Here is a 14,808-nt window from a genome sequence, read left to right as displayed (position 1 = left end):
CCTGTGAGGAAGGCTCTGGGTTCTGTCCCCTGGCAGAGACACACCAACGTCTATAAAAGTGGTAGTTTCTGCTCCTGCTTAGCGCTCAGCATACAGGCAGAGAGACGACTGGTTCGTTAATTAACCAAACAAACCTTCTGAAACTAAACAATACTATTATCCAATTTAATTTTTTTCACTTCCTTTGTATATACTAGGTATACATTTTTTTACCATGGAGAGAACTTACACAGGCATTGTATGTTGTTCAATCCATTTTCAATTTATTTGAAATAAAATTTTGTTGAAATTGAAATATAAATAAAACACCAATTCGATTAAAATACAGATCCTTATTAGATTTTTGTTGCAAATGACAAACGATAAATAAGAAATACAGATAAAATAAGATAAAATAAGATTTGATTGACTTATTACAGTAAACCTTAGTTGATTCTACATCAAGAAACATCACAATAAAAATTATGATAAGTCACATATAGATTTGACGTCATAATATATGACGTCGTATGATTGTTTCAGTAGACGGAAACGTCACATCCGAGCCGGATTTTTCTGTTTGACATAGAGACGAAATTAAATTATTATTGAACTCGTTTGATAAATTACATGTCACCTAGCAACTTTTTTAAGATCCTCTGTTTATATGTTTCACGACCTCGATACACTAAACATGTTATTCACAAGAAACAATGAATATACTTATTGTGATCATTAGGATCTATATCAAATTTATATACTGAAACATTAAGAAATCAACCAACTGGGAAATTGAATACTCTTTTGTTAAATTTCGAAATTTTTTTTTTTTGTATTCGCGTCTGTGCTATTGTCCTCACTTTTGTACATTGAAACATACTTTTGTATCGTTGTCGTATTAAAACATACCTTGATTTGTCTGTTCCTCTTTCTAATCTGATTGAAATACAGATCCTTATAACCACTCCTTTAAATAGAGGATCTGACACCATCCCATAAGGGGTCATGTTCAAATGACCTTTATACCACCTCTACTTCAGATCGAATACATTTTCTACACTTTGTTATCTTAATTGAAAACGCTATTTCGTCCCAGAATACATACACAATTAGCTTTGTTGTGTTCTTTGGGCGAGATCACTACGTACACGAAAATAACACTTTTTTTCAAACTATTTCGTTCCCTGAAATTCACTGTCAAGATTCTGCAGGCAGCAACTTGATTAACCTTTTCCAAAGTCACCCCTAATGGGATTTTCTGAGATCTTCTTATCGACCGGAGTAATAATAAGGATCTGTATTTTGATCAGATTGCTCCTGTTTCCTTGGGCCTCGGGTAACAGTTTGTCTTCTGGTCCAACAAATTATCTGTTGCCCTCAACCCCAGTCAAAAACTGTATGCCGATAGCTCATTGTATATTTTTATTTTATATTTTTTTTTTTTTTACAAATTCCCACCTGTTGTGTGTACCCCCTTCAAATGAAGTCGCTGTTAGTTTACATTACTGTGAATATTTCTATTTCAGAGGTATTTTGATTTTAGCGTTTTTGGCACTGAGTGAACCGCGCTAAATTTTATTTTTAACAGGATATAGTCGATACTCTATAGTTGCTAATATTCTTTTTTAATTTCGCTAAATTCGCGGATTCAACGAAATTCGCGAAACTTAATACCTCGCCAAATTGACTTTGTTTTACATTGCACATTAAATTCAAAGATTATAAAAGCTATTCGCAAAAATAAATTCCCGCGAATAATTTCCAAACAGTAAATCACGAGAGATTTGACAACAATACAGTACTTCAGAATTGCTCTAATTATGTATATCCGTGCTAATAAATTATGCATTACAGTTTTGCGCATTTTTCGTAAAACATTTTACTGTGCTAAAATAAGTATGTTCAAAGTACGTTCAAGATGCTCCGCCGCTGATAAGTTATCTTAAATCGATTTTTAATAAAGTGTTAAAGATGCTCCACCGCCGACAGAGCAAAAACGATACTCATCATTTGAAATCTGGCCCTGCAGGAAGGGCGTTAGAATTGTACCTGCTGTCCCTATTGCATGATCGTAATAATGGTAGTTTCTGCTTCTGCCTAGCGTTCAGCATACAGGGAGTGGGACGACAGGTTTGCCCGTTGTCAGTATTATGGGACCGGGTGGGGTGTGTTGCTTGGTGTCTTCGGCGGCATGCTTTAGTGATATAGCACTATAAAAGACACAGCATGAATATACCGCAGTCTCCCACAACAGGCACCTCGCAAAGCATACACGCAACACACCGCATACATGGGAGGCCGTCCTTACATGACAATAGCTGTTAATAGGATGTTAATTAATCAAACAAACAATGGTGTTTAATCGTATATATATATGTCTAATTTACACAAAAATAGTATAAGATAATTTATTTTGCTTTTGGTGCATCCGCAATCAATATTTCATTCCATATAGGACATAATGCTACGGATTATCAGATGGCTATTCAAATCGCTTTTTGTCCGTGGTCCGTCCGTTAACATTTCTTGTTACCGCTATTTCTCATAAAGAAATTGAACCACATGAAGGTTTCCCTTAGGCCCTAGTTGTGCATAATGCATATTGGGACCGATCAGTCAACAAGATCGCCGCCATCTAGCCATCTTGGATTTTGATATTTAAGGTTTGTTTTTGCTTTTTCTCCGAAAATACTGAAGGCCTCCATATTGGATTTTTGTAGTTGTGGGTTGTTACCACAGACTATTTCTCAGAAAATACTGAAGGGATCTGTCTCAAATTCCATATATACATATGTAGGTTCCCCTTAGGCCCTAGTTGTGCATAATGCATTTGGGACTGATCGGTCACCAAGATGGCGGCCAGTCCGCCATGTTGGATTTGGATAATTAAGGTTTGTTACCGCTATTTTTCAAAAGGTACTGAAGGAATCTGTCTCAAACTTCATACATAAGTTCCCTTTGGACCCTAGTTGTGCATAATGCCTTTTCATACTGATCGGTTAACAAGATGGCCAACCGGCCGCCATTTTGGATTTCATCGTTGAAGATTGTTACCGGTGTTTCTCAGAAAGTACTGAAACGACCTGTCTCAAATTTTATATGTAGTATGTTTGAAACAAATTGAAAAGCAGGGAAAAGATCCCTCTTTCCATTGCCAGACATCTTGTTTCGGGATGCAATTAATTATTTTTAATATTTTTATCTTGAAGTAAAATGAGAAGCTCAAACTTTTCAATTGTGGTAATGGTGTAAAGTAAATAACTTTTGTAACTGAAGAAAAATACTAATTCGTCTGGAATATGCATGAAGGAATTCTAGACTGCTTATTCATTAATTGTGATAAGTATTATTTTTAAACATATCAATTATAAGCATTTCTGAATGGCCAAATCCTTTTGTTCATACTTTTATAATAATTTTTTAATTGTTGATGTAGAAACAAATAATCCATTGGGAAATCAGTGGAATCGTACGTTTAAACGTATTTTATGTTATCACGTAGTATGAAAAATTAATTTTAAGCATTGATGTAATTATTTTTTTAACTTCATCGGGTTATGAAATAAATTTTGTTTGCAAACTTTTGTGAGACGCGGATTCACACAGTTTGCAAACAAAATTTCTTTCATACCCCTATGAAGTTAAAAATAGTAACATCGATGCTTAGATGAAAATAAATCTGAGAACATCCATTGTTATTGATTTGGAAAGAGAATCCCATGAAAAATCAAAGGAATCGTACATTAAAAGATATTTTATTTCATCAAATAGTATCAAAAATTAATTATAAGCACTGATTTCACTATTTTTGATTTCATCGGGTTATGAAAAAAAAAGTTTGTAAAGTTTTTTTTCTACAAATATATGTTATCCATATATCAAGCAAAAATGCTGCAGAAAAACCATGTGATCAAGATTATTGTACAAAGTTGTGACGTAAAAAACAGGAAATAGTTGATCAATCGCATGACGTCATCTTTCCCGACGTCAAAGCTAGGATTCTCCACCTCGTTGTTTTTCTCCTTTTCAACGACGAAGTTAAGTCTACCATTTAATACTTTATTCTTTTTCTTTCCCAAGAAACAGAAAGTTAGCTTCCTGATAAACTTTGGAAATTCGTCGACATGAGTGATAGCTTCATATCGCAGTGTCAGTATGGTGAGTAAGATCAAGCACGTACTGTATATCAACGTTACCAACAAGAAAATAGACATTCTGGCCATATTCTCTGATACCCTTGGCAGGCTATCACCTATAATGGACATATAGACGGCCAGAGACAGGAACATGGTGATGGTGTAGGATATCCGCTCCCCCGAGGAGGCAGGCAGGAGAAACACGAATGGGTTCAGGAAACACAGTAGAAGAATAGGAATGATCAACGACAAAGAAAAATACATGGGCCTTCTTTTGATGCCCAGTTTGTAAAGGATTTGATTGTAAGCTGTAATTACCGCCACAGACGTCTCTGTGACTTCCCATTCGCCATGCTCGGCGTAGAAGTCCATTACGAAATGGGAACGACTTATTCCCATAATTGCCTCGTCTGCCATTACGCTCCACTGCGAAAGAAGAATATCACAGGTATGCGCGTCTAATGGGAAATCAGACATGTCAACTGAACAAGTAGACTTCATGACTTTTCCAGGGGAAACCAAACACTCACCGTTATAAAGTATCCTTAAACTGAAGTCTTTCGTTTCAAACGGTTCCATGTCTTCTGCCGTATTAGTCAAGAATACCTTCGGTGTCCAGGCAAGCGTTGAATTGATGAGAATATCTGTGATCCCTCCAAAATCAGCCGGATTCCATGTTAACCGGAAGTCGTTCCAAGTCAATATTAAGCCTCCGTTGATGGTAATCACGCCTGCCACTTCATCGAAGTCGAGAATAGACAGCATGAGCAAGGACGTGTATACCGTCATAGTGTTAGAGAGGTTGTATACGGGATATATTTCCTTGGTATAGTTAGAAAACAATGTATTATTTAGTCGAATCAGGTCGTCCATCGTCCCAGTACGTCCATTTACAGACCGCACAGCAGCGGCGGAGCACATAATCAGCACCAGGAAAATATGTTTCGAGCTCATGTTCAGTCAAGCGAGTGATATTTACTGGTAATGCTATTTTGGGTTTGTACGCAAATCGTCCTCTGAAAGACAAAGAAGTATAAATGTTTTGTGTACTTATTAATAGTTTTCACACATTATTTTAAATTAAATTTTAAATGTTTTTTTTAATAAATCTATTGCGCTGAAACTAACAACAATTGCTTAATTATGTTAAACATTGAATGAAAATGAAATGAAATGATTTTTTTTCTTATGCACAACATATATGTTTTTTTTTTTTTTAATTTATACAAAGTATTATATACAACCACATTAAAGTATCGATAAATCTGATATATTAACATTGGGTATTATATACGTATTAATTGAAAAAATACATATAAAATATAACATATCATATAATGTTTTATATATAATATATATAATGTATAATAAATAATTTATCTTTTAATATATATAAAGAAGAAGTAATTCTAACAGTGTGGACAAACGATTGTATACTATATAATATATATACTGTACAATGTGTATAATGTATGATTTATAATATGAAATTTAGATAATATATGATATATATACATAATGTATAATATATAATATGTTCAATGTATAGTATATCATCTATATAATGTATAATATATAATGTGTAATTTATAAAATATAATACATATAATGTATGTTATATAATATATAATGTGTAATTTATAAAATATAATACATATAATGTATGTTATATAATATATATAATGTGTAATTTATAAAATATAATACATATAATGTATGTTATATAATATATAATGTGTAATTTATAAAATATAATACATATAATGTATAGTTATATAATATATAATGTGTAATTTATAAAATATAATACATATAATGTATGTTATATAATATATAATGTGTAATTTATAAAATATAATACATATAATGTATGTTATATAATATATAATGTGTAATTTATAATATATAATACATATAATGTATGTTATATAATATAAAATGCATAATTGATAATGTATGATATATACAGTACGATTATCTATGACAACCTAAGTATGATTTAATGAGTTATCAATCATCGCCCATGTAATGAACATTTCTCGAATACCTAAAATAGATATATTTGAAATATACTACAATAAGAGGAGAAGACGCTTCTAGACATGTTGCCTATAGCCAAATTTCCATTGTCTTTAAGAATTAAGTATTCTGAAATAATGAAATAAAAAAATCATGCTACTTATAAAACCTACCTTTCTCAAATGGCGGTTACACTACATGATCCGCATTCCACTAGGACCATGGTCTTCATGTGCGTACACTGTGTATATACGATCTCGTCTTTTATAGATTAAACTCCGATAATCTTTAATCTCTCTATTGTGCCGAATTTGAATTGAATCAAAGAATAAACCTTAATTCCCTTGACCTGTAAAGATATTGCCACCACTGAGCACTGATGGTGAAATTATCAGATATAAATATAGAGAGATTAGCCCCTATAACTCGAACTCGCATTTCTCGAATACTGCCATATATATATAACTGATACCACAGCTGCCGCTTGTATAAGTACGCTGAAGAAAAAATATGTCGTCTAGTCGAGTTCACTGAAAAAATATATTGATGTCGTGTTCATTATTCTGTCATATTACAGAGTTAGCTCCCTTTAAGGTAGGTTTCAATATTAATTGTTACGTGATTACTTTGTGAGCGCAATTCACGTAGTTTTCTCCGAAAAGTATGACGTTACCCTCACAAACACATGATGTCACATTCAATAGCTACCCGCAAGAGCAGATAACTCTATAATATGCAAATACAGAATACGACAGTTAGGCTCAGAAACCGGAACATTTCTCAATGGGGGATTCATCGTAAAGCCAAGAATTGATCAAAGAAACAATCAAGTTATCTAGAGTAGAAAATCAGGGTTTTTTACCCTTTTATTTATGGTTGTTTTCTTGTAGCGACATATCTAGCTCAAAGCCGTTTACATTAAGGCAGATTTTCTATTGAATTACAGTTTCGGAAGTGATGCAATTTTAATTCCGAAACATGTATTTGAAAAGAACCTGACAAAAACGAAAGGAATAGTTTGCATCAGAACTCATTTTTATTTGTTTTTGATATATCTTGTATCCACATGGTAGATAGAAAAAAATAAATAGAATCTTACATGGGTCTGTCAAGTGAACAGGGATATCTCAACCCGAGTGAAAGATTTTGGCTTGTCAACCTGAGGCTTGAGATATCTCTGTCTTATATGACCCCTGTGTAAGATAGTTATCTTTTCCCTAGCAACCACGGGACATCCCTGTGAAGTATGGGAGAATAAATATTCTTCAGAAGGATTACAGCTCCCTAGATCCCCAATTAAATTTTATTTTAATGAGATCTCGCTAACGGAGAAGTTCCATGTAAATAAATACCATTGTATTAGAGAATAGTAGTTATAATTACATAGAACAGTAAACATTTGCTCGGGAACAGACATATCAATATATTGAAAGAAACAATGTGTTTAGTCCTTTCAATCCATGAGCTGTTCTTTTGTCGTTAACCAAATTGGATAAAAAGTAAACATGAATCGTGTTATTTTGTAATGATTAGTTAACTGTACGGCACGACGACTATCATACCTTTAAGGAAGTATCTGACGAGCTGACCAGTTACACGTATGTAGGCATTATTTTGAAATATTAAGGTATGTCATAAATGTGATTATTTTGTTTTCAATTACTCTTTCAGCTTCTTGCTGACCATTTCGATATAAGGTAATATTAAGGTACACTGTATGTAACAAATGTGATGATAATGTTTTCAATTACTTTTTTCAGCTACATGCTCAACGGTTTTGTTTTTCAATTACTTTTTTTCAACTTAAGGTGTGCAATAAATGAGATGATTTTGTTTCAATTGCTTTTTCAGCTACATGCTGAACGGTTTTGTTATCAATCTTTTTTCAGCCACATGCTGACCAGTTTGAAATATCAAGGTACAGTGTATGTTACAAATGTGATGATTTTGTTTTCAATTGCTTTTTCAGCTACATAAGGAACGGCAAAAAATGTGATTATTTTGTTTTCAATTGCTTTTTCAACTACATACTGAACAGTTAGTTTTGTTTTTTCAATCATATTCAGCAACTAAATGCTGAACATTTTGAAATATTAAGGTATATAATATAATGAAATGCATTTGAAGATTTTACATACAATTTTACACGCATGTAAAACCAATAATCATATTATTTTCAATGTTTCATTTCTGATTTGTAACCCCTTTCTATTTGTCTATTTGATTTAATTAACGTCCTATTAGCAGCCAGGGTCATTTAAGGACGACATACATCATGCATGTATGCGTGTGTCGAGGGTGAAGTGCGAGGTGCGTGTTTTGGGAGACTGCGGTATATTTTCATAGTGTGATTTCTTGCAATATCGGAAATCTTCCTTTTTTATCGGGCTTTCGTCTTCTACTTACTTAACATTTTGTGTACATCTGTATTTGACAGGTTTCCAAATAATGTTGTTTTTGTTGTGTTTCTTTTTTTTTACATAACTACTTTTTATTCATAAAATTAATCTTTAAACTGTATAAAGAATACGAAACATATCACTTTCTTATGTGTTGAAACGGTGGGTATGTTGGTAAAAAGTTCCATTAAATATATATATATATATTATTTTTTTTTTTGCTTCCCAGGGAAAATCCTGCGTAAACAACTCCCTAACATGGCATGCTATCGGTCAGTCCTCATTCTGTTTCTACTATGCTGCACTGGTCAGTCTGAACCTTCACGTAATGGCACGATAGACGACTGGATCTGGCTGACCAACGTACTCTTCGCTAACTACACCAAGGAAATCTACCCTGTTCATAGTTTTGCTTCCCCGTTAACCATTGATGTGACCATGTTTTTGCTGACAATCCTCGACTTCGATGAGGTCACAGGTATAATCACCTTAAACGGAGGAATTCTTCTCCATTGGATGGACTTCCGTTTGATATGGGATCCAAGTCTATATGGTGGAATCGAGGAAATTCTCGTCAAATCATCGCGTGTCTGGACGCCCAATGTTTTTCTGCTTTCCACAGCTGACGAATTGAAGCCATTTGATTCTGAACAATTTGATGTTAGGCTGTATTACGATGGAAGTTCTTTTATTAGTCCAGGGAAGCAGATGAGAGCCTCCTGTTCAGTGGACGTTTCGCGATTTCCATTTGACACTCACACGTGTGAACTTGTTCTTATATTATGGGATGCATATGTGAACGAGGTTAAACTCGGCCATATGCAAACAGAAGCCGACCAAACGTATTATATCCCTAACGGCGAGTGGGATATCGTTAATACCATGGTGTCGATGTATGAAAAATTCCCTGGAAGTATCAGCATCACTATCCAAATCAGGAGAAAATCCATGTATTTCGCTTTGTCACTGATGATCCCGATTCTCCTGTTGTGTTTCCTGAACCCGTTTGTGTTTCTCATCCCGGCCTCCTCCGGGGAGAGAATATCATACATTATCACTATGTTCTTAGCCATGGCGGTGTATGTGACGCTGATCGGGGAGAATCTACCGAAGGTTTCGGAAAACATGGCTTATTTGTCATTTTTCCTACTAATTGCCCTTATATACAGTGGAACACTGATCGTTTGTACGATACTGACACTCCGATTGGAATCTAAAGTCGACGTTCACAAGTTCCCGGATGTTATCAAACGTCTCACCATTATGTGTAGACAACGTAGAACCTATACGGCCAACGCGGATGGCGTCCACACGACAGAGGACACCAAACAAACAAAGAAGTCGATAATTTGTTTACAGAAAGACGAAGTGATATCATTCGTCGATGTATCATTGTTTGCATCGTCCCTGATAGTTATTTCTATTATAACCATCGGTTTTTTGTCGGTTTTGTTTTCATAACTTCTGATGATATTTCTTTTTCTTTTGTTTTTAAATTTAATTACCAAATATAGATTTTTGTTGTTAGATTTTTGTATGTATGAATTTTCTCAGATATTACTCACAAAATTAAAGTACACTTTTGTCTTGATGTTAAGGTTATTTTTGTGCAATGGCCACATTTAAAAAAATATTGAAAACATGTGCCGTAACTGGATTTTTTTTTCTTTCTTCAGTAATCTACGTTTTAATGTATTAAGCTGAGAAAATCATCCAAATGGACAGATAAACGTATATGCTGCCTTATGAACAATAGGTACAATACAGAAAATATGCAAAGTAAAATTATTGTTTTTATGTGATATAGAAACATACCTGCAAAAATCACCTAACATTTATTAACAACGCTGTACAAATCCTAAAGTTGTATGGTCTAGAAAAAGTATATTTAAAGTGTTCTACATATTTTTTTCGCCTCTCTTAGATTTAAACGTTCGATATTTACCGACGTTCATAAAGTTCGTATTCGGTGAAGTTATTAACCAATTTGATTAAAATATTGATTTTTAAAGTGTACACGTTTAAAATAGCTCGGAAGCATCCGAACTGATCCGATTTATTCCGATCTGTACGAGTATTGTCGATATTAACACCGTGATACGGCTCAAGAGGTTCCGATCAATAAGTGTATCGCCGATGTCGGTCACATGATGCAACTAGGTTGACTGTGGCGGTTCTTTTAAAAAAGGGGTGATAATTCATGCGACATTAACCGCTATGTCAATAGTATATTGGTGCTTTCATGGATCTGAATTATCAACTATAGAAGCATCCATATTCACATATCGTATGCTTTATATGTGTTTGTGATGGTGCAAATTCAAAAAAATACAAATTTAAATGATAGTAAACCACAATCTTACAACGTAGTGTATTATTGGCCCTTTAAAAATAGTCCTTAACATGTATGTTTGACGCTGTTGTCTGCGTCCCATATACGTTTGACGTTGTTGTCTGCGTCACATAAGCGTTTGGCGCGGTTGTCTAATTATCACCTTTTGTAAAGCACGTCGATGGAAATGCATACAATGTAGACTCAAACTCATATTGATTATGCCTATTGTGCTGTAGTAATGGAACCATTATATGGTGTACAATGAGATTATGTTTTATATTTACTTTACCAAAGCTCCAGTTTTATGAAAAAAATTGTTAATGGAAATGTATAAAATCATTCTTTTGTCGGATTTACTACTCTAGTGGTATAACATTTTACAGGGATCATTTCTCAGAAGACAACGTTACTCAAATAGCATATAATTTTACGGGGATCATTTCTAAGGTGACACCTTTACTTAAATGTTGTCTCATTTTACGGGGTGATTTCGAAGGCGACACAGGATTAAACATCACACGGTTTTCTGCTGCCTTGTCTAATAGGAGTTCAACAGATTAGATCTAGATAACTATCAGCGGTATAAGGTAAATATTGTCATTGATCAAAATTATATAAATATTTTTATAATTATAGGTCTGTGGCTATTTGTATCTATTTATTTCTTATTTAAAACTTTTTTTGCGTCTTAGAAAAAAACGACAAGAAGTCATTTTATAACGCGTGTTGACTTCACGCAGTAACGTTACATGCAAATTGCATCATTGTCGTCGTTACGACAATTTAAGAAAATTCAGTTTTTCTTGAACTTGTGCTTACGTAGACAAAAGGCGTGTACTAATGGAACTAATTCACATACCACGTGATACCCGATGACGTTTGTGCGGGACTAGTATTTCAAGTGGTGATAGAACGTAACTCTTCCCGCTAAAATGATGTTAGCTCGGAATATTATTTCTTGACGTAATTCCATTACCAATAAAAACAATTGTCCATCGCAAACATTTTCGGGTACCACGTGGTACGTAAATTAGTAGTCTAATTCTTACGGACAACAACAACAAATCAGTGGAAAAAAAACTTGTTGGAACAAATCGTTGTTATTATCTTTGTATTTTGTTTATTCTTGCTCATCCATTGTTCTTTGATTTACAGGTGAAATAAATTTGTATCTATTTTTGATATCTGCGATGGAAAACGGACGTTTTGCGATGCTGTCCCTTCTACTATGCTGTAGTGGTCAGTTTGTGATTGGCCGTAGCGGGACGATGGACGACTGGATTCGATTGACCAACACATTGTTCTCTAACTACACAAAGGGGATCTACCCTGTCTTCAACTTCAGCGAAGCTTTGACAGTGGACACCTCCATGATGTTGATATCGATTCTTGATTTAGACGAATTGTCAGGAGTTATAACAGTAAATGCGGTACTCACTTCCAAATGGACCGACTTCCGTCTAAAATGGAACCCTTCTGACTACGGCGGGATCAGAGATATATTCGTCAATTATTCAACTGTATGGAAGCCATCTTTATTCGTGCAGACGACGGCGGAAAATTTAGAGCAAATAGGCTCCAGTCAATTCCATGTGAGGATAAACTACACTGGGGAATGTTTGGAGTTACCCGGGAAAATCATCCGATCGACGTGTCAAATGGACATGAGCCGGTTTCCGATGGATTCCCATCTCTGTGAGATTATTATCAGGCAGTGGGGTATGTATATTGACGAGGTCAGACTGATAAATACTGCTACTACAATACAAATGTCTCTGTTCTCACCTAACGCTGAATGGGACGTCGTGAACACGTCCGTGACAGAGGACACACACTACAATAAACCTTCAAACGCACTCATTTTTTCGTTATACGTTAGAAGGAAATCAAGATTTTTCATTATATCTTTGACAATCCCTATTTTTATTCTTTGCTTCTTGAACCCGTTCGTGTTCCTCCTGCCTGCCTCCTCGGGGGAGCGAATATCTTACACCATCACCATGTTCCTGTCCCTGGCCGTCTACATGACAATTATGGGGGACAACATTCCGAGAGTCTCGGACAATATGGCAGGCATGACCTACTTTCTACTCTTCGCTCTGATATACAGTGGCACGCTGATTTTACTTACAATACTGACAATACGCTGTGAATGGATAAATGACGTCAACAGGTTTCCGGACTGGCTAAGAACAGCTTCAGTCAACTGCTGCCATTCAAAGGTGTTACAACGCAATGCCGGGTTGAGAAGAGAAAATGAAACGAAAGATGAATCAAATATGGAAGAAAACGTGAATTACCAACTACATAAGGATGACGTCATGAAATTCATTGACGTGTCGCTTTTTGCTGTCTGTTTTGCTCTTATTAGTATAGGCACAATTCTATTTCTGAGTTTCTATTATATATAAATATTTTGAAGAAATGAGCTATTAAAATATCGTAAGGTACACCATTTTTCTCTTGCGTGCGATTTACTTTCGCGAACTTCGCAATCCAAGTGAATTCGCAAACGTTTATCTCCGCGAATTAAGATCTTCAGCAATGATGCAGAAAGGTCGATATTTAAATCCGCGAATTCGCGAAGTTGTTTGAAATGGAAATCGCGAAAGAAAGTTGAGTTACAGTATTTGTGCTAATCGATGACATAAAGAAGAAAATACATCGAATGACGGATTCCATTGTAATTAGAGAATTACTGTATACGTGTTGAGTTTGTGTCAATTGTGTTCGCGATGCTTACTTTTGCGAATAACGTTTATTTCATTCACACGATGAATTCATGATTTTGGTTAAATTCGCAAATTTGGATAAATCTGCACATTTAGCAGAAATTAAAACCACTGTGAATATTGGCATATATATGCAATTACAAAGATATTGAAATTATTTCGCGATTTTATCTCAAATGTGGTTCTACTGCACACATGAAAGAGGATATTGTAATTAAATACACATTTTGATGTCAACTAGTTGTCCTACTCGCTATATGCTGAGCGCTAATCAGAAGCAGAACCTACCACTTTAATAGACTATGGTGTATATGGTGTATTTCGGCCAGAGGACTGGACCTAGAGTCATCCTCACAGGGTCGAGCGCTCAACGTGTCAAATGAAACCGTAGTAAGAAAAAAGTCCGTTATAAATTAGAGAAAAGATTATATCCTTAACATGGTCGTCTTTTACAATCATGCAATAGGGAAGCAGGTTGGACGTATTTGACAGTTAGATGCTGTTCGACGTATATGACATCTAGACTGTTCGACAAATTTGACATGGAAAGACCGTTCGACGTATTTGACAGTAACGGACCGTTCGACGTATTTGACAGTTAAAGATTGTTTTACATATTTGACAGTTAGAGACTCTTTGACAAATTGGACAATTTGAGACTGTTCGACATATTTGACAGCTAGAGACCGTTATACATATTTGACAGTTAGAGACTCTTCGACGTATTTCACAGTTAAAGAAAGTTCGACATATTTGACAGTTAGAGACTGTTAGACGTAGTTGACAGAGACCGTTCGACGTACTTGACATTAAGAGATCGTTTGACGTATTGGACAGTTATATATAGACCGTTCGACATATTTCACAGTTAGAGACTGTTTCGACATATTTTGACAGTTAGAGACTGGTCCAAGTTCTTTACAGTAAGAGACCGTTCGACGTATTTGACAGCTAAATTGTTCGACGTCTTTGACATTTAGACTGTTTGACATATTTGACAGTTAGGAGATTCTTCGACGTACATGTATTTGACTGTAAAGAGGCTCTTCGACGTACACGCATTTGACAGCTAAGAGGTTATTCGATATACACGTATTTGACAGTTTAGAGACTCTTCGACGTACACGTATTTCACAATTAAGAGGCTCTTCGACGTACACGCATTTGACAGTTGAGAGGTTCTTTGACGTACACGTATTTGACAATTA

General features: G+C 34.9%; 3 protein-coding genes across 3 annotated transcripts; 2 read left to right on the top strand and 1 right to left on the bottom strand.

Annotated features, from left to right (window-relative positions):
* Nucleotides 1-3,776: 3,776 nt before the first annotated feature.
* LOC138306348 (neuronal acetylcholine receptor subunit alpha-6-like) lies at nucleotides 3,777-6,359 on the bottom strand. The gene is made up of 2 exons (XM_069246782.1): nucleotides 6,308-6,359; nucleotides 3,777-5,131 (listed from the first exon to the last, which is right to left on the bottom strand). Exon 2 carries the CDS (start codon nucleotides 5,067-5,069, stop codon nucleotides 3,858-3,860), a length of 1,212 nt encoding a protein of 403 aa, XP_069102883.1. The 5' UTR covers nucleotides 5,070-5,131; nucleotides 6,308-6,359; the 3' UTR covers nucleotides 3,777-3,857.
* Nucleotides 6,360-8,791: 2,432 nt separating this feature from the next.
* LOC138305755 (neuronal acetylcholine receptor subunit alpha-7-like) lies at nucleotides 8,792-9,994 on the top strand. The gene has a single exon (XM_069246030.1). The coding sequence runs from the start codon at nucleotides 8,792-8,794 to the stop codon at nucleotides 9,992-9,994; it is 1,203 nt and encodes a 400-aa protein (XP_069102131.1).
* A 2,064-nt stretch (nucleotides 9,995-12,058) lies between these two features.
* Nucleotides 12,059-13,279, top strand: LOC138305754 (acetylcholine receptor subunit beta-type unc-29-like). Its single transcript, XM_069246027.1, has one exon. It carries the CDS (start codon nucleotides 12,059-12,061, stop codon nucleotides 13,277-13,279), a length of 1,221 nt encoding a protein of 406 aa, XP_069102128.1.
* Nucleotides 13,280-14,808: the final 1,529 nt, after the last annotated feature.

The sequence above is a fragment of the Argopecten irradians genome, chromosome 13, assembly GCF_041381155.1.
Source record: "Argopecten irradians isolate NY chromosome 13, Ai_NY, whole genome shotgun sequence".
Classification (NCBI taxonomy): Eukaryota; Metazoa; Mollusca; class Bivalvia; order Pectinida; family Pectinidae; genus Argopecten; species Argopecten irradians.
Note: the sequence above shows the minus strand (reverse complement) of the source record. Positions and strands in the feature narration are given on the sequence as shown.